The sequence below is a fragment of the Ahaetulla prasina genome, chromosome 15 (genome assembly GCF_028640845.1).
Source record: "Ahaetulla prasina isolate Xishuangbanna chromosome 15, ASM2864084v1, whole genome shotgun sequence".
Classification (NCBI taxonomy): Eukaryota; Metazoa; Chordata; class Lepidosauria; order Squamata; family Colubridae; genus Ahaetulla; species Ahaetulla prasina.
In genome coordinates, this window is record NC_080553.1 from 7,220,339 (window position 1) to 7,243,537 (window position 23,199).

Genomic DNA, 23,199 nt, shown 5'->3' on the forward strand with positions numbered 1-23,199 from the left:
TTTATACCGCCCTATCTCCCTAGGGACTCAGGGCGGTTCACAACCAAATAAAAACATACATATAAATACAATTAAAACATCCATTAAAAAACTTATCATAACTGGCCGAATAATTAAAATAGTAATAAAAATAATAAAATCCCCATTAAAACCAATTTGAATTTAAAATCTAGTCCAGTCCTGCGCAAATAAATAGATGTGTCTTAAGCTCGCGGCGAAAGGTTCGGAGGTCGGGAAGTTGGCGAAGTCCTGGGGGAAGCTCGTTCCAAAGGGTGGGGCCCCCCACAGAGAAGGCCCTTCCCCTGGGTGTCGCCAGCCGGCACTGTCTGGCCGACGGCACCCTGAGGAGTCCCTCCCTGTGAGAGCACACGGGTCGGTGGGAGGTATTTGGTAGCAGCAGACGGTCCCGTAAGTAACCCGGCCCTATGCCATGGAGCGCTTTGAAGATAGTCACTGTGAAGCGCACCCGGAAGACCACAGGTAGCCAGTGCAGCCTGCGCAGGAGAGGTGTCACATGGAGCCACGAGGGGCTCCCTCTATCACCCGCGCAGCTGCATTCTGAACTAACTGGAGCCTCCAGGTGCACCTCAAGGGGAGCCCCATGTAGAGAGCATTGCAGTAATCCAGACGAGACGTCACGAGAGCGTGAGCGTGAGCAACCGTGCATAGGGCTTCCCGGTCTAGAAAGGGGCGCAACTGGCGAACCAGGCGGACCTGGTAAAAAGCTCTCCTGGAGATGGCCGCCAAATGATCTTCAAAGGACAGCCGTTCATCCAGGAGAACGCCCAAGTTGCGCACGCTCTCCATCGGGGCCAATGACTCGCCACCAACAGTCAGCCGCGGCTGCAGCTGACTGTACCAGGATGCCGGCATCCACAGCCACTCTGTCTTGGAGGGATTGAGCTTGAGCCTGTTTCTCCCCATCCAGACACCGGGACAACACTTTGATAGCTTCGTTGGGATGGTCCGGTGTGGAGAAGTACAGCTGGGTGTCATCAGCGTACCGCTGGTACCTCACACCGAAACCACTGATGATCTCACCCAGCGGCTTCATATAGATGTTGAACAGAAGGGGCGAGAGAATCGACCCCTGCGATACCCCACAAGAGAGGCGCCTCGGGGCCGACCTCTGCCCCCCTGTCAACACCGTCTGCGACCGATCGGAGAGATAGGAGGAGAACCACCGAAAAACGGTGCCTCCCACCCCCAATCCCTCCAACCGGTGCAGCAGGATACCATGGTCGATGGTATCGAAAGCCGCTGAGAGGTCTAATAGGACCAAGGCAGAGGAATAACCCCTATCCCTGGCCCTCCAGAGATCATCCACCAACGTGACCAAAGCCGTCTCAGTGCTGTATCCGGGCCGGAAGCCGGACTGGAACGGGTCTAGATAGACAGTTTCATCCAGGTACTGGGGTAATTGACATGCCACCACACTCTACAACCTTCACCGCGAAACGAAGGTTGGAGACTGGACGATAATTACCTAAAACAGCTGGGTCCAGGGAAGGCTTCTTGAGGAGGGGCCTCACCACCGCCTCTTTCAAGGCGGCCAGAAAGACCCCCTCCACCAAAGAAGCATTCGTAATCTGGAGCCAGCCTCGTGTGACCTCCGAGTGGCCAGTACCAACCAGGAGGGGCACGGGTCCAGTAAACACGTGGTGGCGTTCAACCTACCCAGCAACCTGTCCATGTCCTCAGGAGCCACAGGGTCAAACTCATCCCAAACAATCTCAACAAGACCGCCCTCCGACGTCTCACCTGGATCTACCCAATTTTGGTCCAGGCCGTCCCGAAGCTGAACGATTTTATCGTATAGATAACCACTAAACTCCTCAGCTCGTCCCTGCAACGGGTCATCCCGCTCCCCCTGTTGAAGGAGGGAACGAGTCACCCGAAACAGGGCGGCCGGGCGGTTATCTGCCGACGCAATGAGGGAGGAGACGTAGCAACGTCTCGCTTCCCTCAGTGCCACTAGGTAGGTCCTATTATAGGACCTAACTAGTGTCCGATCAGCCTCCAAACGACTGGACCTCCAAGAACTCTCTAGGCATCTTCTCCGGCGTTTCATCCCCCTCAGCTCCTCGGAAAACCAAGGAGCTGGTTGGGACCTACGCCGGGTCAGAGGCCGCAAAGGCACGACACGGTCTAGAGCCCCCGCCGTGGCCCGTTCCCAGGCCGCGACTAGTTCTTCGGCCGTGCCGTGAGCCAGACCCTCAGGAAACGGCCCAAGCTCCGTCCGGAACTCTCCGGGTCCATCAGGCGCCTGGGACGGAACCAACGTATTGGCTCCGTCTCCCTGCGGTGTTTTACTTAGTAGGTGACTATCAGTACAGGTACTCATCGACTCAACCATTCATTTAGTGACCGTTCGAAGTTACAACGACACTGAAAAAACCGACTGAATATTTGCAAGTCAAGGACGAGTATATGGACCATTATGAATTCCCTAATTAAAAAAAACAGAATAAAAGAACAGCTTAGCTGCAAATGGCCATTTATGATCATTTATTTGGTGAATTGGGCTTTGAATCCAATTATTATATGAGTATATTTTTATGAGCAAAATGCATGACCACCAGGAGAGCCAGATCGTTGGAAAACAGGTGGAAATTTTTTATAATAATGATCCGGTTTAGAAAAATACTTTTATCTCTTGGGGGTGGGGGAATCTGCAGAACAAAACCTAAAATTTTCATGATAGAATCTACCTTTTTTTAAGATTAAAAAAAATAGATCTGTATTTCAAGCTTTATTAATTGTTATTCTCCTTGTGCTAGCTTGAAAAATCAGAATTTCACATTCCTGCAGCTCTTTATTTTTAAAATATAAGTCAATAATGAATAAATGGTTTAGGCCGGTTCTCCTGCTTGGGCAGGGGGTTGGACTAAATGACCTATAAAGTCCCTTCCAATCTGATAATCTGAGGAGGCGAATGCGTAAACTTTGCTTTCCCCCCCCTTTACATTATTTGGTCCCTTGCTGGCTTCCGTAGCGGGAATCGTGTCTCGCTACTTTTCCCCTTCCGTTTACGAAGCCCTCTCCCATCCACTGCGCCTGCGCTACCGGAGCTGTACTTTAGAATCGACCATTAGTATCTCTCTCCCCTCAGGAAAAGCTCGCGATGGTATGATCTGAAGAAGGGGATTCTTAAGTGGTACGGTCCGGTGCAGAATGCACCAAACGTGCTTTTGAGCAAACTTGTAGAAATGAGGTTTGCACGGGAGAAAAAAAATGGATAGAACTAGTAAGTAGATAAAATTCATTTTTTTAAAAAAATGAGGATTAAATTCATTTTTTAAAAACAACAGGGAAGGGCATTTTCCTGGTTGGTGGCGACGTAAAAGTAAATATATAAATATAAATGAAATTTTAAGCCAGAGCAATGGCCGTAGTGATAGTTTTTAATGAATGGGTTTTTGTAGGGGGTGAGTTTTATGCTGGGTTTTTTTTTAACATGCTTGTTATTGTTTCTTGCTTGCTTGCTTTTCGATAGTTTTATGGCTCTTTGGAAATTGCTTTTATAGTTTTAATTGCTTGCAAGCCTCCTAGAGCAGGGGTCTCCAACCTTGGCAACTTTAAGAATAGAATAGAATAGAATAGAATAGAATTTTATTGGCCAAGTGTGATTGGACACACAAGGAATTTGTCTTGGTGCATATGCTCTCAGTGTACATAAAAGAAAAGATACGTTCATCAAGGTACAACATTTACAACACAATTGATGATCAATATATCAATATAAATCATAAGGATTGCCAGCAACAAGTTATAGTCCTACAGTCATAAGTGGAAAGAGATGGGTGATGGGAACTATGAGACGATTAATAGTAGTGCAGATTCAGTAAATAGTCTGACAGTGTTGAGGGAATTATTTGTTTAGCAGAGTGATGGCCTTCGGGAAAAAACTGTTCTTGTGTCTAGTTGTTCTGGTGTGCAGTGCTCTATAGCGTCGTTTTGAGGGTAGGAGTTGAAACAGTTTATGTCCAGGATGCGAGGGATCTGCAAATATTTTCATGGCCCTCTTCTTGATTCGTGCAGTATACAGGTCCTCAATGGAAGGCAAGTTGGTAGCAATTATTTTTTCTGCAGTTCTAATTATCCTCTGAAGTCTGTGTTTTTCTTGTTGGGTTGCAGAACCGAACTTGCGGACTGGCTGAGGAATTCTGGGAGTTGAAGTCCACAAGTCTTAAAAGTTGCCAAGGTTGGAGACCCCTGATCTAGAGTCCTCTGGAGGAGAGGCGCAGCTATATAAATATACATTGATAAGTAAATAAAATTTAATTCAGTCATGGGTTCAACACAGGTATCTGGGTTTTGCTGATTTTGGATCCAAGGGTGTGAAATTGGAATAATTAATAAATAAATGATAGTTTGGGGGGGCGTGGCCATGACCGTGGTGGGGTAAGGACCTTTCCTTCACTTCACAGGGCTTATTAATGAAGATTTATGAGGATTTATGTGTTTGGAATGCACCGTTACGGATGAAAGTTAATAAATCGTGAAGTGAAAGTGTTAACAGCCCAGCAGACTGAATTTAAAACCGGTAGGTCATCTGAAACTGTTTGAATTAAGGAGTTTTTACAGCGTGGGGGTGACCAGCCGACTGGCAGACACGTTTAAGTTTGGAATAAATTGCTGTCTTTCGCTCTTCCTATTATAAATATCGTGTTCTGTGTTTTACTGCTGAGGTCAAGGAGTGAATATTAAAGACTGAATTTGTCAATGAGTAGAATTTAATTGAAGATTAAATTGATCTTTTGTGTAGAACTTGACCGGAGCAGCAGCAGGATTTTACTGGGCGTTGTCTTCTGACGGACAATTTTTTTTTTGAGAGGAAATTAACAGCTTGTTTATGTGCTTTTATGATCACAGATAACAAAGGAGAGGATTTTTCCCCGAAGTTTAAGTTGGAATGAAGCAGTAAATTTTTTTTTTTTTTCCTTTGCTGACGTGGAGAAAAAATGGCGCTGATTATTGTTTAAAAGCTGTGAAGTTATCTGTGCTCTTTGTGGAGTGACTATGAGTCACAAGCTACTGAGAGATAAATTTTCGAGTGCAAAATAAGCCGCTTCGGCTTCAATTAAAAAACTGCTGTCCCTTGATCTTCATTAAGACCCTCTGCAAAAGTGGTTTGAAATACTAGTTTGAAAACTTTTTAAAACTTTTTAAAATGACTCAACAACCTTCAGAAATGCAGCAAGTTGCTGCAGCTTTAAACAAAATTGGGGAAGAAATAGCAGGACTATCGGAGCGAATAGATAATATGACATTGGAAATGACATTGGAAATGAAAAAAATGAAACAAGAAATGAATGAAAATTTTGCAAAGCAAACAATGGAAATGACAATTATTAAAGATGAACTTGAGCAGATTCATATACATGAGGCAAAAGTGGATCGGCAAATTGGTGAAATATTTTACAAAAATGAGCAGCAAGACAAGAGAAACACGCAAATTACGTTTAAAATTGCAGATCTGGCAAGTGTTTTTAGAATTGGATATAGAAGGCAAAATGGCTCCAACAGGAATGTGCTTGTCAGGTTTGCAAATCTTGGTGATAAGCTGGAAGTTATGGCCAAGGTGAGAGAGATGGGAGATGCTTTGAAGTTTGAAGGGAAGACTATTCAAGTCTTCCCGGATATATCAAGAGAAGAAAGGGCATGGAGATTTTTTTTAAAACCAATTACAAAGGTTTTGAGAGATAATGGAATTAAATATAATTGGAGGCCACCACAACAATTGAAATTTTTTTATAAAGGAAGGATGCGTACAATTACCCCAGACATAGATGCAATACTATATTTACGGGAGCTTGGACTGATCAAGGAGGAGGATTTAATGGAGATAAAAGATCAAATGCTTAAGATGGGTGGAATACACGTGGAAACATCAACCCCAGAAGAAGAAAAAGGGGCTATTGGGGGGCAAGACCCTAAAGGGTTAAAGAGGAAAGAAATATCACCTGTGTTGGTTGAACAGAAGAAAAGTCGTGAGGATACAGCAGGAGAAGAAGCAGATAAGAGTCTTGGAAAATACGAAGCCGAATGCGGGAGAGAGTTATCACTTTCTTTTTTCTTGAGTGACGAATTTAAATAGACAGCCCGAAAGAAGTGACCCGGACATTGGCACGTCCCCTCTCCCCCATTCTCTTTATAGAGGCGAAACCGACAAGGATGTGGGGGAAGAAGATTGTTTGTTTTTTATTGTTTGTTTTGTCTTTTGTCTTTTTCTGTTTTTTTTATTGTTTTCTTTATGCTAACTGTTGGTTATATGGGAGTTTAATGTTGGGTTTTGGGCACAGAAAGGAAGAGGCGGGGCTAGGATTGAAAAATTTACAGTTTAAATGGGAGTCATAAAAATAATGTCATGGAATGTGAAGGGTACAGGGAATCAGATTAAAAGAAGAAGATTGGAATTTAAGATTAAAAGAGATTCACCAGATATTTTATTTTTACAAGAAACCCATCAGAAATCTGAAGATTCAAATAGAATATATATAAAAGGTATGCAAATATATGAAAAAGCATTCGGAACTTCAAAAGCCAGAGGAGTTGCAACATTGATATCAGATAGGGTGTATTTTGAAAAACATCAGGTAATTTTGGATGAGGATGGAAGATATGTAATAATTGTGGGAAATCTTAATGAGGAAAAAGTGACACTTGTTAATTTATATTTACCGAATGAGAAACAAAGAGAATTTCTTGAAAAAATAACAAAAAATTTTATCAAAAAAGTAGTGCAAGAGTGAAGGTGAATGGAATATTAACTGAAGAGATAAAATTAGAAGCAGGTACGAGACAAGGATGTCTCTTGTCCCCAACATTATTTTTATTGGCTATGGAAATCCTGACAAAAATGATAGAAAAAGATGAAGAATTAGAAGGATATAAGGGATATAAGATAAATTTGTATGCGGATGATACTTTAATTATTTTGAAAAATATAGAGAAAGACCTGAAAAAGATATATAAGCATTTGAAAGAATTTGAGGAAATGACAGGTCTGAAAGTAAATTGGTCAAAATCAGAATTATTGATGGATAGTAATGGTAATGAGTGCGAGAATATGCAAGAGCAATTTGGGATAAGGATTAAAAATACATTGAAATATTTGGGTATAGTGCTCTCACTCAAGGTTAAAGAATTGAAAAAACTTAATTATGATGTGGTGATGAATGAAATTGAGAAGAAGATAGATAAATATAAAATGTTAAAGTTGTCTTGGTTTGGTAGAATTGCAGTGTGTAAGATGATGTTGCTGCCCAAGTTTTTATTCGAGATGCTACTGTTAAATTTGACAGAGAAAGATATTGAAGGATATCAGAAAAAATTGGACAAATTTTGCAATGGTGGGAAAAGACCTAGATTAGTGAAGAAAATGTGGTATCAAAATCAAAAGGAAGGTGGATTAGGAATCCCCAAATTATTTAATTATTACTGTGCATATGGTATCCGGATAGTGGTAAAAATACTTAAAGGTGAAGATAATCATTGGAGAGACTTAGAGTTAAGGGATATAGAGAAATTTGGATCAAGGTGGTTTTTAGATAAAGCAAACTTAAAATGTGTAATTAGAAGTTATTGGTTAAAGGGATTAAGTAAAATGTGGAATAAATTTGTTAAAATTTTAATTCCGGATATAATCTTTTTGGGGAAGACAATTGGAAATTGGCCGATTAAAAATAATATAAGACGTAATGAAGTGATTAAAGATGAAAATATAGAAACTATTAGAGATTGGTTAAAAGTTTTAGAAAATGAAAGGAGGAACAAAGAAATTACTGAAAAATTAGGGTTAAGCTGGTTTGAAAAAATACAGATAGAAAAATGGACAAAAAAATTAAGGGAAAACTATTCGATAAATAGATGTGAAACTGAATTTGAATATTTAGTATCTCGGATTATGAAAGATGAAATTGGGCTAAAGGGACTCGTTAGCAGGGTTTATAAGATTATAAACTCTGATGAAAAATTACAAAGAGTGATGAGGACAAATTGGGAAAAAGATCTTAATATTGAAATACCAGAGTCAGATTGGAATGTGAATTGGAATAGTAGAATTATGAGAACTTTATCTATAAGGATTAAAGAGCATAATTATAAAGTTGTTTGAAATGGTATTTGACTCAGTAAGATTGTCACAAATGGATAAAAAAATTAGTAAAAAATGTTGGAGATGTGAGATGGAATTGGGGACTTATGAACATATGTGGTATAAATGTGATAAGGTTAAAAAGTTTTGGCAACAATTGGAGAAAATGATATTTGAAATGATGGGGAAAGTAATAACATTGAGAGTGGAAACTATATTATTGTTGGTAATTAAGGAAATAGAATGAACAAAATATGAAAAAGAATTGATTAGAATTATGATTATAATAGGTAGAATTATAATAGCTAGATATTGGAAACTAGATGTGATTTTTAGAATAAAAGAGTGGAATTCTGAAATGTGGAAATTAGCTTTAAATGATAAAATGACATGTGATATTAAAATTAGAAGTAGTGTGTATAAAGAAGATATTTTCTGGAAGACTTGGAAACCATTTGTGGACTATGCGCTTGGAACATTGGACGCCTCGGTACCTGTACCTCGAGAACGTGGATTTTGGCAATCATGAGGATATATCCGAAGACCCAAATCTTCCTTTTTTTTATGTATAGCACAAGGGTGGAAAATGTATTTTTTTGTTTGTTTGTAATGTTAAAAAAAGTAATAATAATAAAAATAAATAAATAAATAAATGATAGTTTAATTCCATCATGAGCGCATTGGTTGAATGGTGTAATAATCAGAATATTAATCACAGCTCCTGCTATTCCTCAGCCTTACTCCAGAGGCTCCACAACCCATGGAGTGCCTTGGCATTGCCTGAGGATATAATGAAAATGTGCTGAACTGGATGTCCAGTAGGGTACTTCGTCCCCTTTGAGGCTTACAGTTGGAACAGACATTTCTTTTGTTACCTGTTGATTGATTGGGGAGCGGTAAATTATCTCATATCTGGCTTGCTAAATGCATGATTAGGTCTTTCAGTTTCGTTTCCCCCCCCCCCCCAATTTTAGGCACTTTGATTCTAACTGTGATACTCACGATGGACAGCGCCGTCTGAATGCCAGTCACACCTACATAATGAGCTCCAGAACAGATCCCAGCGGTATAAATAATGTATTGATCTTGAGGTCTTCACAAGAAAATACATGTCAAGATTCTCTCCTTTGGAATATGGGCAGGATGAGTTAAGTCATTTGAATTAACTGGCTGGTAACCTCTAAAAATTGGAAGGAATCGGCCTGTGTCAGGGGCACTGAATGGTTGGAATATGCCATTAAGAAGCGTAGCTGTTTTGAGAGATTCACATAAAAAGCAATGTGGTTTTCCTAAGTCCCACATTTTAAAACAAAGTGGCAGGGGCGTGCAAAATCCAAAAGCAAGCCGTATCACGGTTTAGGATGAGATAGCATCTCAGCCTTTTGAAGTAGGGTTAGGTAGGATCAGATTGTAGGTCAGATTGCTCTATCGTATCTTAAAGTGGCTCAGTGACTAAGACGCTGAGCTTGTCGATCGAAAGGTCGGCAGTTTGGCGGTTTGAATCCCTAGTGCTGCGTAACGGGATGAGCTCCCGTGACTTGTCCCAGCTTCTGCCAACCTAGCAGTTCGAAAGCACTTAAAAAATGCAAGTAGAAAAAGAGGGACCACCTTTGGTGGGAAGGTAACAGCGTTCCATGCGCCTTTGGCGTTGAGTCATGCCGGCCACATGACCACGGAGACGTTTTCGGACAGCGCTGGCTCTTTGGCTTTGAAACGGAAGTGAGCACCGCCCCCCTAGAGCTGGAAACGCATGTGCGGGGGAATCATTTACTTTTATCTTAAACACTCACCTGTCCAGTTCTGTAATCTGTAACTGCAATGAAATAAACTGGATTCTAACAATGATTGTGTCTGAACTTCTTTGAAACTGTTTTTAAAAAGTTGCTTATGGCACATACTCGGTAGACTCGGCTCAAGGCAGATAATGATAACGATCTTGGGGTCATTGTTTGAAGCAGCAAAGCTGGCTGAGGAATTCTGGGAGTGGAAGTCCACAAGTCTTAAAAGTTGCCAAGGTTGGAGACCCCTGGTTTAAAGAGCCTCCAGGTTGAAAGGATTAGCGGGTGACACCACCTTTACCCAAGGATGACCTTGGGGGGGCTCATTTATTTATTTATTTTATTTATTTTATTTAATCGCATTTTTATACCGCCCTATCTCCCTAGGGACTCATGTCCCTGCAAGGAGCTGGAGTGAAAGGAGCTCACCCCGACATGCAGTGGCTCTCAGGTTTCGAACCCAGCCTTCTAACCACATGAGCCACTGCGCTCCACTCTATAATGGTAAGAAAGGTGGAAAGAGCAAGTTGTCACTAACAGCAAGATGGACAGACTCGGTTACTGGAGTGATGGGGGAAGGACTGGACCAGGTCAGAGAGAATTTATCTGGGAGAAAGACTTAGAATAACTTTGTCACTTTAAATGTATACTAATTGGCACACTTTAAAATCTCATTGTTCATCCTGGACATAAATTGTTTCAACTCCAACCCTCAGAACGGTGCTATTGTTGTGACCCAGGCCCAGGTAGTTATTACCTAAACAAACATATTTTATTAGAACAGCTGAGAATTACTTCATTCTCGGCTTCGTCCAAATCAAGTCCAAAACAAAGTCCTTTAGAAAAAGTCCTCCGGCCTTGTCACAAATCTTTGTCATCTTTGGCACCACCAAAATACCTCCCTTTTTCTACCCATAAAATATTTTGCAAGCATGGCTCTTCCTTATCTCTACTGCCTTGGCATTAAGGAATGTCCCTGATAGCTGGGCCACTTTCTAACCGGCCTCAAACAAAGAAGATTTATTCTAACACAACATTGTTACATTTTCAGCATGTCTCTTCTCCACTATTTGAAAGCAGAATAATGTCTAACAAATTTAACAGAATAGCAGAGCTGGAAGGGATCTTGCAGGTCATCCAGTCCAGCCCCCCTACTTAAGCAAAATTGAATCTCCACTTATATCATTTCTAACCTATATACCTACATGCTATTTTATTTTTGAATTTTCTCATATTCTACACTAGAAATACTTTGAAACTGTTTTTAAAAAGTTGCCAAGGTTGGAGACCCTGGTTTAAAGAGCCTCCAGGTTGAAAGGATTAGCGGGTGAAAATGTATTTTTTTGTTTGTTTGTAATGTTAAAAAAAGTAATAATAATAAAAATAAATAAATAAATAAATGATAGTTTAATTCCATCATGAGCGCATTGGTTGAATGGTGTAATAATCAGAATATTAATCACAGCTCCTGCTATTCCTCAGCCTTACTCCAGAGGCTCCACAACCCATGGAGTGCCTTGGCATTGCCTGAGGATATAATGAAAATGTGCTGAACTGGATGTCCAGTAGGGTACTTCGTCCCCTTTGAGGCTTACAGTTGGAACAGACATTTTTTTTTGTTACCTGTTGATTGATTGGGGAGCGGTAAATTATCTCATATCTGGCTTGCTAAATGCATGATTAGGTCTTTCAGTTTCGTTTCCCCCCCCCCCCCCCGATTTTAGGCACTTTGATTCTAACTGTGATACTCATGATGGACAGCGCCGTCTGAATGCCAGTCACACCTACATAATGAGCTCCAGAACAGATCCCAGCGGTATAAATAATGTATTGATCTTGAGGTCTTCACAAGAAAATACATGTCAAGATTCTCTCCTTTGGAATATGGGCAGGATGAGTTAAGTCATTTGAATTAACTGGCTGGTAACCTCTAAAAATTGGAAGGAATCGGCCCGTGTCAGGGGCACTGAATGGTTGGAATATGCCATTAAGAAGCGTAGCTGTTTTGAGAGATTCACATAAAAAGCAATGTGGTTTTCCTAAGTCCCACATTTTAAAACAAAGTGGCAGGGGCATACAAAATCCAAGAGCAACCCGTATCACGGTTTAGGATGAGATAGCATCTCAGCCTTTTGAAGTAGGGTTAGGTAGGATCAGATTGTAGGTCAGATTGCTCTATCCTATCTTAAAGTGGCTCAGTGACTAAGACGCTGAGCTTGTCGATCGAAAGGTCGGCAGTTTGGTGGTTTGAATCCCTAGTGCTGCGTAACGGGATGAGCTCCCTTGACTTGTCCCAGCTTCTGCCAACCTAGCAGTTCGAAAGCACTTAAAAATGCAAGTAGAAAAAGAGGGACCACCTTTGGTGGGAAAGTAACAGCGTTCCATGCGCCTTTGGCGTTGAGTCATGCCGGCCACATGACCACGGAGACGTTTTCGGACAGCGCTGGCTCTTTGGCTTTGAAACGGAAGTGAGCACCGCCCCCCTAGAGCTGGAAACGCATGTGCGGGGGAATCATTTACCTTTATCTTAAACACTCACCTGTCCAGTTCTGTAATCTGTAACTGCAATGAAATAAACTGGATTCTAACAATGATTGTGTCTGAACTTCTTTGAAACTGTTTTTAAAAAGTTGCTAATGGCACATACTCGGTAGACTCGGCTCAAGGCAGATAATGATAACGATCTTGGGGTCATTGTTTGAAGCAGCAAAGCTGGCTGAGGAATTCTGGGAGTGGAAGTCCACAAGTCTTAAAAGTTGCCAAGGTTGGAGACCCCTGGTTTAAAGAGCCTCCAGGTTGAAAGGATTAGCGGGTGACACCACCTTTACCCAAGGATGACCTTGGGGGGGTCATTTATTTATTTATTTTATTTATTTTATTTAATCGCATTTTTATACCGCCCTATCTCCCTAGGGACTCATGTCCCTGCAAGGAGCTGGAGTGAAAGGAGCTCACCCCGACATGCAGTGGCTCTCAGGTTTCGAACCCAGCCTTCTAACCACATGAGCCACTGCGCTCCACTCTATAATGGTAAGAAAGGTGGAAAGAGCAAGTTGTCCCTAACAGCAAGATGGACAGACTCGGTTACTGGAGTGATGGGGGAAGGACTAAAGGACCAGGTCAGAGAGAATTTATCTGGGAGAAAGACTTAGAATAACTTTGTCACTTTAAATGTATACTAATTGGCACACGTTAAAATCTCATTGTTTATCCTGGACATAAATTGTTTCAACTCCTACCCTCAGAATGGTGCTATTGTTGTGACCCAGGCCCAGGTAGTTATTACTTAAACAAACATATTTTATTAGAACAGCTGAGAATTACTTCATTCTCGGCTTCATCCAAATCAAGTCCAAAACAAAGTCCTTTAGAAAAAGTCCTCCGGCCTTGTCACAAATCTTTGTCATCTTTGGCACCACCAAAATACCTCCCTTTTTCTACCCATAAAATATTTTGCAAGCATGGCTCTTCCTTATCTCTACTGCCTTGGCATTAAGGAATGTCCCTGATAGCTGGGCCACTTTCTAACTGGCCTCAAACAAAGAAGATTTATTCTAACACAACATTGTTACATTTTCAGCATGTCTCTTCTCCACTATTTAAAAGCAGAATAATGTCTAACAAATTTAACAGAATAGCAGAGCTGGAAGGGAACTTGCAGGTCATCCAGTCCAGCCCCCCTACTTAAGCAAAATTGAATCTCCATTTATATCATTTCTAACCTATATACCTACATGCTATTTTATTTTTGAATTTTCTCATATTCTACACTAGAAATACTTTGAAACTTCCTCCCAGAGGAGAGCAACAGAAACAGACAGTAAAATGGGTGTGTGGGGTCTCTTAATGCTTTGAGCTCTAAGCTCATAGCGCTTATAAGCAGCATCCTGAATAACGGGAAGCGAGCGTCTTATAATCTTGGCTGTCCTTACCACTCTCGATGGAAAATCTTATGTGGTCACTAGGAAATGAAAACTAGGAATTGATGGCACACAATAAATCATGTCCAGAGTTGCAGTGGACAGACATCTGTCTTTCAGATTTGGTTTTCCTGGTTTGAGTCCCAATTTCTGCAAAGCAAAAGCTCATGCAAATAAAAAAGAATATCCCACTTTGTAAAGTGGGATGGGCAGCACAAAAACTTAATATTGCAAGATCCAATCTGGGTCAATCCCCCGAAACCAGAGATTTAGTGTTCCTAAATATTAAATTTAGTCTTAATATTGTCCACTATAGTCAGGGCAGGCAGCTTTCCGTGTGAAATTAAAAAAAAATGTTCATTTTCTATTGCATGCTTTTGCAGTGGAACCTTACTGAATACATAAAAGAATGCATGACTAGGGGCATCAATAGAATACATATCTCCTTACAGAAATACTAAAACCCAATTTGTTTTAGAAAAGCCACCTCCAAAATGCAGGACTTAATTTCCTTTTAATTAGCAATGCTTCCCTATTGCGCATGCGGAGTACAGACTTCTTTCCCTTGCTTCTTTCCCGTTTCTTCTCTTAAGCCAGGCGGGGTCTCTTCCGCATGCGCACTAATTTTTTCCCAGCCGCTATACGATTGCAAAGAAGAAGAAAAAAAAACCACATCGTTTTTCTGGGGCTTTTTTTTTTTTTTTGTCCCTTGCCGGCGCTGGTCCGCTAGCGCATGCGCCCTTTTTTGTTTTCCTCCTCAGGCTCCTCCCCTTCCTCAGGCTCCTCCCCACGCCTCCAATCCGTTTCCTGTCAGGAGCGGATGGCCGAGGCTGGGCCCCGGCTCGGAGCGGGCCTTCTTCGCTGAGCATCGGCGGACTCTTCTCTCGCGCGCTCCGGCTTCCTGAGAGCCGACGCTGGAGGCGTAAAAAAATAAATAAAGGTAACCAGCCGGGCCGAGGCACCGCGGTTGGGAGGGTAAGGCGGCTTAGGCCTCACGAAAAGGAACGTTACGGTCCCTGCTCTTTTACACCCCCTCCCCTTCCCCGCATCCATCTCAGGCGTCGCGCGCGCCCGCTGAGAGAAATAACGGGAAGCGGTAAAGGCCAAAAAGGTGACGTTGCGGGCAAGGCGAACGCGGTTTTTTTTTTTTTTCCTGGCTATGGAAGAAAGCACGCTTGGTGGACTGGGAGACCTGGCTAGGTGGCTAAGAGGCTTAACTTGTCGATCGGAAGGGTCGGCTGTTCGGTTCGAATCCCCTAGTATAGGTCTTCTGCGGGAGCAGCGGGTTGAGCTAGATGACCTCCAAGGTCCCTTCCAACTCCGTTACCGTTACCTGCTGTCTTTCTGGGCTGTTTGCTTTCCCTCTGCATCCTCTTTTAGGATTAACGGTCCTTTCTGGTCCAACAAGGCTGCTGAGGTCCCTAAAAGGATATAGATATGATGACCTGGATCAGTCAGTGGAAGGTATCAAAGTTGAGCACTCAGCCAAAGGGAAATAGAATTAAAATGAAATAAAATACAATGAAGTGTGGGGGGGATGAAACAGCCTTAAAGTGAGATAAAATAGGAAGGTAAAAAAGTGAGATCAAATAGTATAAGGTGAAGGAGTAGAGAGAAGATGACTTTATTAAGTCAATGGACCGTGTCAAAGATGAGCATCAGGCACAGTGAAATAGAATTAAAATGAAATAAGATACAGTGAAGGGGGAGATGAAACAGCCGAGGTGAGATAAAATAGGTAGCAGGGAAGGTTTAAAAAAGTAAGATCAAATAGTATTAAATGGAAGAACTTTATTTTAAGTCGATGGACCATATCAAAGAAGAGCATCAGCCCCAGGAAATTAGGGGAGAATAGGACTTCGTGAAGGAAAAAACAACGTTGCCTTCTGCTTCGTGTAATCTTTGCTTTTGTGGCTTCTGGACGTTTGCCAGGAAGGGCCTTTGGCAGTTTGCCTAATTGGACTAAGGTTTGTGATAACTGAAGAATTTGTGTTTGGGAGTCATTTGTTTTACTTTGAGTTGAAGGACACTGAGAATGAAGTAATTCCCAGCTGTTCGAATAAAGTTTATTTTATCACGGACTGAGTTTATTGCTACCTACTTGGGTCTGGGTCACAAGAGACTGAAGGAAGATAGAACAGCTACAAGTGAGATAAAATAGGATAAAATGTATTAGGTATGATAAAGTGAAGATCAAATAGTATCAACTAGAGAAGGAGAAGACTATTAAGTCAATGGACCATATCAAAGATAAGCATCAGGCACAGTAAAATAGAATAAAATGAGATAAGATAAAGTGATGTGAGATAAAATAGCTGCAGCGAGATAAAACAGGATAAAATGTAAGATAAAGTGAAGATAAAAGAGTAAGTTAACCTAGTATAAGATGAAATGGAAGAAGAGAACTTTATTAAGTCGATTGACTGTATCCAACTAATACAGAAGTGCAAATAGGTAAAAAGAAAAGGAAATTTCATAATACATTGTCACTTTTAAGTTCTCCCGTGTCTGATCAAGGTGCTGTGTCGGATTTGAGCTGGCCTTTGAAACGAAGAGCACAGCCTTATTGATGATGTGTAGTTTGCTCCCTGCCAGAAGATTTTTTTTTCTGACGTCCTGTATATTTTTTAGGTTTTTTAAAATAAGGGTTTCAATGGGCCGCCCTTTCTGGAGAGTGCAATTTGCAATTGACAAGGATGCGTCCAGTATCTTCAATTGGCTGGAAAGTTGCTTTAATAAAATGTTTCTATTTATTTATTTGATTGGGAAGAGATGTTTTCAGTTAGGAAGATATTTATTTATTTATTTATTTATTTATTTATTTGATTTTTATACCGCCCTTCTCCCGAAGGACCCAGGGCGGTGTACAGGCAACAATAAAATACAGAACACCACAATATACCATTTAAAATACGAATTAAAAAACTTATTATAATTAGCCTAAAACCTTAAAATTTATAAAACCAAACCCCATTTAAAATTAATAGAGAATTTAAAATCGATAAAATTTATGTAATTTAAAATTTAAAATTTAAAATATAAAATTTAAAATTTAGGCCAGCCCCGCGCGAATAAAAAGATATGTCTTCAGTTCGGCGGAAAGTCCAAGGTCAGGTATTTGACGTAAGCTTGGGGAAGCTCGTTCCAGTGGAGCCCCACAGAGAAGGCCCTTCCTCTGGGGGCCGCCAGCCGACATTGCTTGGCGGACGGCACCCTGAGAAGTCCCTCTCTGTGAGAGCGTACGGGTCGGTGGGATAGATAGGTGCTATCAAATTAGATTTGATTTCTTGAACAAATGCTTATCAGTCCACAGTTCTTCCAAGATTTTGTCTACTTTTTGTTATCTGCCTCAACTGTTTTCTCAATGATCTGTCAAGTGTAATCATTCTTTAAATCCAAAAGCTATTCATAAAGGCAGTTCCCTTTCTTTTCCTCTCCTAATCTCTGTTTGAGAATAGAATAGAATAGAATTAGAATAGAATTTAGAATAGAATAGAATAGAATAGAATAGAATAGAATAGAATAGAATAGAACAGAACAGAACAGAACAGAACAGAACAGAACAGAACAGAACAGAACAGCAGAACAGAACTTTACTGTCACTTTAAATGTACACTAATCAGCATACATTAAAATAAAATTTCATTGTATTTAGTTCTCAAAGGATAACCATTATGCATACACACACACACATGACACAGAGAAACATCACAGTCTGGTTTGAATGTATACATATACTGTGTTTCCCCGAAAATAAGTCCCTGTCTTATATTTTTTTGAACCCCGAAATAAGCGCGTGGCCTTATTTTTGGGGAGGTCTTATTATTTTGGGGTGCATGGAGCAAGATGGGGCTCCTCTTGCTGTCCTACCTGATTTCCAGCTCTGCGTTTAAATATTTTCGGGGAGGGCTTATTTTCTTAGGGGGGCGCATGCATTCAAAAGGGCTTATTATCAGGGGATGTCATATTTTCAGGGAAACTGGGTACAAAAGAACCTTGCGAGTTTATTGGATGGTTTACTAGATGGATGGCCTAGGGAACAAAGTGGTTCCAGAATCTGGGAGTCCTGCTAGAAATACTTTGAAATCTCCCCCCAGAGAAGAGCAGCAGAAACAGACCTTAAAATCAGTGTGTGGGGTCTCTAACAATGCTTCGAGCTCTAAGCACATATAAGCAGTATCCTGAATAACGGGAAGCGAGATTATAAACTTCCGTGTGGAATTGTAGAAAGCGATAGTCAATTGCCCTAACAAGGAATTTGGTTTAAGTTTCCCCTAATGGAACTTTTGTCTCCCGGTCTTCTTTTAGAATTTGAGACCTCTGTCGGCGTGATAATGCACCATGGGACTGGTTCACAAAGTGCACAGCAGCGCCAGCTCCAGAGGTCTCGATCCTTCACCGGCAGCGAGAACGAAGATCAGCAGGCCAACTTGCCACAGTCTCCGGCTCCTTCCTTCGCTCCTTCGGCCAGCCCTTCTGCCCCTCAGTCTCCCAGCTACCAAATCCAGCAGTTTATCATGAGCCGAAGCCCAGTAGCGGGACAGAACGTCAACATCACCTTGCAGAATGTGGGACCCGTTTCTACCACCAACCAGCAGATCACCTTGACCCCGTTGCCGATCCCCAGCCCCACTTCCCCCAGTTTTCAGTTCAGCCCTCAACAAAGACGGTTCGAGCATGGCTCGCCCTCCTACATCCAGGTCACTTCTCCGTTGCCCCCTCAGGTTCAATCGCAGAGCCCCACCCAGCCCAGCCCGGTGTCCGTTCAAACCATTTCAAGTGTCCGAGCGGGCACCCCGGGGCCTGGCTTGGGCATGTGCAGCCAGAGCCCGACGCGTGGCTTTGTGGACGCCAGCGTGTTGGTGAGGCAGATCAGCTTGAGCCCTTCGAACGGTGGACACTTCGTGTATCAGGAAGGATCCGGCCTCACCCAGATCGCTCAAAGTGCCACGGCTCAGGTTCAGCTATCGTCCTCCGGCACGTCGTCGACCGTCCGGGAACGCAGGCTGTCCCAGCCCCATTCTCAAACCGGAGGGACCATCCACCATCTTGGACCTCAGAGCCCCGTGGCTAGCGGAGGAAATATCCAAGGTTTACCTAACCCTGGTCACATTACCACCAGCAACCTGCCACCACAGATCAGCAACATTATCCAAGGGATGCAGCAGCAGCAGCAACAGCAAGGACAGCCCTCGAACAGACCGTTGGGCTTCGACAGGACTTCCGCCGGATTAATCGCTGGGGTCGGAGGCCCCACTTTCGGCATCACGTCCCCACCGCCTCCCACAAGCCCTTCCCGGGCCAGCATCCCTCAAGGACTAACGGGCCACCCGCTGGCCCCCTCGCTCTGCGCCGTGGTGAAAAAACCCAAAAAAATCGAGGAAATCCCCCCGGCCACTCCAGAAGCGGCTCAGATGAGGAAGCAGTGTCTGGAGCATCACTTCAAACAGACGGAAACCCTGAAAGATGCTTTCAGAGAGTACCTGATCGAGCTATTCTTCTTGCAGCACCTGCAAGGGAACATGATGGACTTCTTGGCTTTCAAGAAGAAGCATTGCCTGCCGTTGCAAGCCTACCTTAGGCAGAACGACTTGGATCTGGAGGACGAGGAGGAGGAAGAACAATCTGAGGTTATCAACGATGAGGTAGGAAGTCTCTTTGTCCGCCTTGATTAGAACCGTTAGTTCGTGTTTCAAAGGCGGCGGCTCTGCCTGCCTAACCGAAGTAGAATTGGGATTTTGTCAGGGAGAAACATTTTAGGAGGACTAGATTGTGTGGCTGTTCCAGCAGTGAATGCATCAAGTCTGCAACATTCGTTCTGAATCACTGCGTTAAGCACTCGTGTTGGCACAAATAAGGGACGCAAGGTGTCCGTTTTGGATTGGGGTAAATGTATAGAAGTATCTTTCCATTCATCATTGAAGGGTCATTGTTAAAATGGGGAAGTGGAAGCTCCAAGGAAATGGAGAAGTTTCTGTGTGTGAGTGGTGCTCTTTTCTTCAGGGAAATAAATAGCAGCCCAGAAATGAGACTGACGAAATCATCCTTTGCAGGCGTTAGAATTGAGCTTGAAATACTTTTAAGGCTTGGGTTCCTGCTTCACTTTGTCACCTCACTTTGGGATCTGAAAATTTTCTTCTAGTTGTCACTCAACAAATATTATTGGAAAAGACTGTTTTTAATAAGGAATCAGTTGTTTAAGGGACGCGGTGGCTCAGTGGCTAAGACGCTGAGCTTGTTGATCCACTAGAGCAGGGGTCTGCAAACTTGGCTCTTTTAAGACTTGTGGACTTCAACTCCCAGAGTTCCTCAGACAGCTTTGCTAGCTGAGGAACTCTGGGAGTTGAAGTCCACAAGTCTTAAAAGAGCCAAGTTTGCAGACCCCTGCACTAAAGGAATCCCTAGTGCCGCGTAACGGGGTGAGCTCCTGTTACTTGTCCCAGCTTCTGCCAACCTAGCAGTTCGAAAGCACACAAAAAATGCAAGTAGAAAAATAGGGACCACCTTTGGTGGGAAGGTAACAGCGTTCCGTGCGCCTTTGGCGTTGAGTCATGCCGGCCACATGACCACGGAGACGTCTTCGGATAGCGCTGGCTCTTTGGCTTTGAAACGGAGATGAGCACCGCCCCCTAGAGTCGGGAACGACTAGCACGTAAGTGCGAGGGGAACCTTTACCTTTACCTTATAGTTGTTATGGGCTGTTTATTTATACTTGTATTCTCAAGTATAGAGAAAAAGGTGCAGGAATTTTGTCCAGTTCTGTGGCTTTTTTTTTTTTACACTTTTGCTGACCAAAAATATATATATGAAATACCACTGACAGAACCTAGATCTAATTTTTGGATCCTGATTCATGTCCCTTCATTATGTGTTTTAAAAGTTGCAAGTTGGTTTCCCCCAGTCCGGTATTTTCTTCGATCATCTTGCTGAAAATGTCCAATCTCCAGCTTTTTTTTTCTGAAAGTAAAAAAGTTCTAATTTAATTCTTTCCATACCCTTATTGGATTTAGTGAGATTTCTTATTAGGTAATTTTATACAGAAATGCAATCAAAAGTAGTTGCAATTGAGAATTGCAACCTAAAAGTTAAAACATGTTGTCAACATTTTATAAACTGGTGTTTGTTTATCTACTCTTATTTATTTGTAAAACTGCATAAACTTTACCAATCTTTTATTCTGAACTGTGAATACTCTTTATACAATTCCACAGCTTTATTGAGAGGGAAAAGAAAAGAAAATCTTTGATTGGAATTTTATTAATAGTTGATGTTCTATAATTCCAGTTTCGAATGTCATCCGTTTAATAGAAAATTGTTTTCTGTTTATTATTTTTTTAAGCTTCGTAAATTGACTCAATTGCTTTTTAACTTTATTAAAAATATAGAATATATGGGTTTGGACTTGCAGGTACCATTTCCTCAGAGAGGTTTAAATTATGGCCGATTTGGTTTTAATAAAAAGTAGTGACTATAATTGTAGCGTTAGTAAATTATTAGAATGTTTGCCTTCATCAGAGTGATAATGGCTGTGTTCCTAAAAAACTAGGGATATGGAATGGAGAGCAGGCTTTCAAATTTAGATGGATTGTTCATTAGGCATAAATATTCTGGAGGCAGTAAGTGCTGCACCTCCATCACACAGGAAATTAATTATTTTGTTAAACTTTTAATATTTAGGCAAAGGCTCCATGTTTTAAAAGCAGGTATTATTTAGAAAGTCCTATTAAAATCTGTTCACCTGAGACAGGTGAGGCGCAGCAGCAAAAAAAAAAAAATCCCATAGCTTTTCTGGACAAAATTAATGAGGCTCTTTTCTGTTCATTGTGACAATTTAAAAGGTGGGCTTTTAACTGTCTCTCTCCTCCAAGTCATGGGCCATTAAATTTATGCAATTGTTGGATTTTTGTGACACACACAGGCATTTGCTTCCAGTTTTTAATCTGCAAGTAATCTTTATTTGATGTAGTTGTTGTTTATTCGGACTGGGCAAATAAATGTTTTTGGTCTCTAGGCACCTCACTGAGCTATCCTGCTAAATGTTTCTTACACGTTTATGCTCATTTTGGAAAATCTGTTTGTAGTGTCAGTAAGGGGGAGTCAAATATGGCCTAACTGGATTTAGGAAAGAGAAGGGGATATTTGCAGTTCAGGGTTGAACTGTGAGATCCTTGGTGCTCCCTGAGCTTGGCTGTTTTCTTGCGGACTTTTCATTACCCAAACATCATCAGTGCTAGATGGGAGAGGCGTTTGTTCTCTTTTTATATGCTAGTCGCTTGCACTGTCAGTGTTGGTGGGAATGTCCTTGGTGGCTCCTTGATTAGGCTGTTGTTTACCAACACTCAAACTGTAAACAATATGCCAATCAAGGAACTATCAACCTAGACAAAGAATCAAACTGTAAATAACTACCTTATCAAGGAACCACCAAGGCCATTCTCACCAACACTGACAGAGCAAACTTCTAGTATACAGGTCATCCTCAGCTTACAACACTTCATTTAGTGACCGTTCGACATTACAATGGCACTGAAAAAAGTGACTTGTGAATATTAATTGTGCGATCAAAATTCAGATGCTTGGCAACTGGTTCATACTTACGACCGTTGCTATGTCTCAAGGGCATGTGATTCCCCCTTTGTGAACTTCTGACAAGCAAAGTTGATGAGGAAGCCTGATTCACTTAACAGCCAGGTTACGAAACTTGCCGACTGCAGTGATTCCCTTAACAACCATGGCAAGAAAGGTCGTAAAACAGGGGCAAAGCTCATTTTAACAAATGTCCCCCTTAACAACAGAAATGTTGGGCTCCTTTGTGGCCATAAGTGAGAAGACTAGCCATATACAAAAGAGAGCGAATCCCCACTCCCTCGTAACACTGATGATGTTACCTAGTCGGGTCACGAAACGCCCGCAAGCTAGCCACCAAGCTCAGAGAGCACCAAGGACCCCACAGGGTTTAGGAAAAGCTTTCGCAAAACCACGAAGCACCAACTTGTCCAATCAGCAAATGATAGTGTGCAACACGTCGACACCTAAGGTATTCCAGTGTCTCTTCCTTCGCTTTGTATATTGTAATGTCCTTTTCTTCTTCACCATCTTCTGCTAAGCTAAAGCAACGCACCTCATCACTCGCCTGGGTTGTGGGAATGGTGATGGTTGGCGGGGTGGTGGGGAATGGGGGGGGGGTATACACTCATTGCTTAATACATGTCTGGGGGCTTTTCTGAGTGTCAACTGTCTGTCACGCTAATGTCGTTCGTTCGTTACAAAGCCAAGATCTCAAGACTTTAACCCACGCTAATGTCTACATGCAATTTCAATTTAGACTTTTTACATGGCCAGAGGAAGAAAATTTTTTTTGCTGCTAGTTGGTCCTTCACTCTGTTTTGATAGATAACCAAAA

The 23,199-nt window shown here is 42.0% G+C and overlaps 2 protein-coding genes and 2 non-coding genes across 13 annotated transcripts in view; all 4 read left to right on the forward strand.

The window, feature by feature from the left end:
• The first annotated feature begins 3,078 nt into the window (after window positions 1-3,078).
• On the forward strand, window positions 3,079-7,240 carry LOC131185818 (uncharacterized). 10 transcript variants are annotated; one of them, XM_058158701.1, is made up of 4 exons: window positions 3,079-3,247; window positions 4,138-4,269; window positions 4,431-4,546; window positions 4,769-7,240. In XM_058158701.1, exon 4 carries the CDS (start codon window positions 5,174-5,176, stop codon window positions 6,098-6,100), a length of 927 nt encoding a protein of 308 aa, XP_058014684.1. In that variant the 5' UTR covers window positions 3,079-3,247; window positions 4,138-4,269; window positions 4,431-4,546; window positions 4,769-5,173; the 3' UTR covers window positions 6,101-7,240. The 10 variants fall into 10 exon arrangements, with proteins under 10 accessions (XP_058014684.1, XP_058014682.1, XP_058014681.1 ...); XM_058158699.1 differs by having other exon boundaries at window positions 4,876-7,240; XM_058158698.1 differs by having other exon boundaries at window positions 4,431-7,240.
• Window positions 7,241-8,824: 1,584 nt separating this feature from the next.
• Window positions 8,825-8,962, forward strand: LOC131185915 (small nucleolar RNA SNORA49). The gene has a single exon (XR_009152255.1). It is a non-coding gene; the product is annotated as a small nucleolar RNA SNORA49 (small nucleolar RNA).
• Window positions 8,963-11,349: 2,387 nt separating this feature from the next.
• On the forward strand, window positions 11,350-11,487 carry LOC131185916 (small nucleolar RNA SNORA49). Its single transcript, XR_009152256.1, has one exon. It is a non-coding gene; the product is annotated as a small nucleolar RNA SNORA49 (small nucleolar RNA).
• Window positions 11,488-14,577: 3,090 nt separating this feature from the next.
• Window positions 14,578-23,199, forward strand: part of EP400 (E1A binding protein p400) — a 103,528-nt gene continuing 94,906 nt past the window's right edge. Inside the window, exons 1-2 of the mRNA XM_058158911.1 lie at window positions 14,578-14,736; window positions 18,105-19,441. Of these exons, the coding sequence (XP_058014894.1) occupies window positions 18,131-19,441 (1,311 nt within the window). The 5' untranslated portion in view covers window positions 14,578-14,736; window positions 18,105-18,130. The remainder of the gene's footprint in view (window positions 14,737-18,104; window positions 19,442-23,199) is intronic.

Excerpts from the sequence above, each read along its gene's own strand:
- LOC131185818 (XM_058158698.1), top strand. The coding sequence starts at position 5,174 with ATGACTCAACAACCTTCAGAAATGCAGCAAGTTGCTGCAGCTTTAAAC.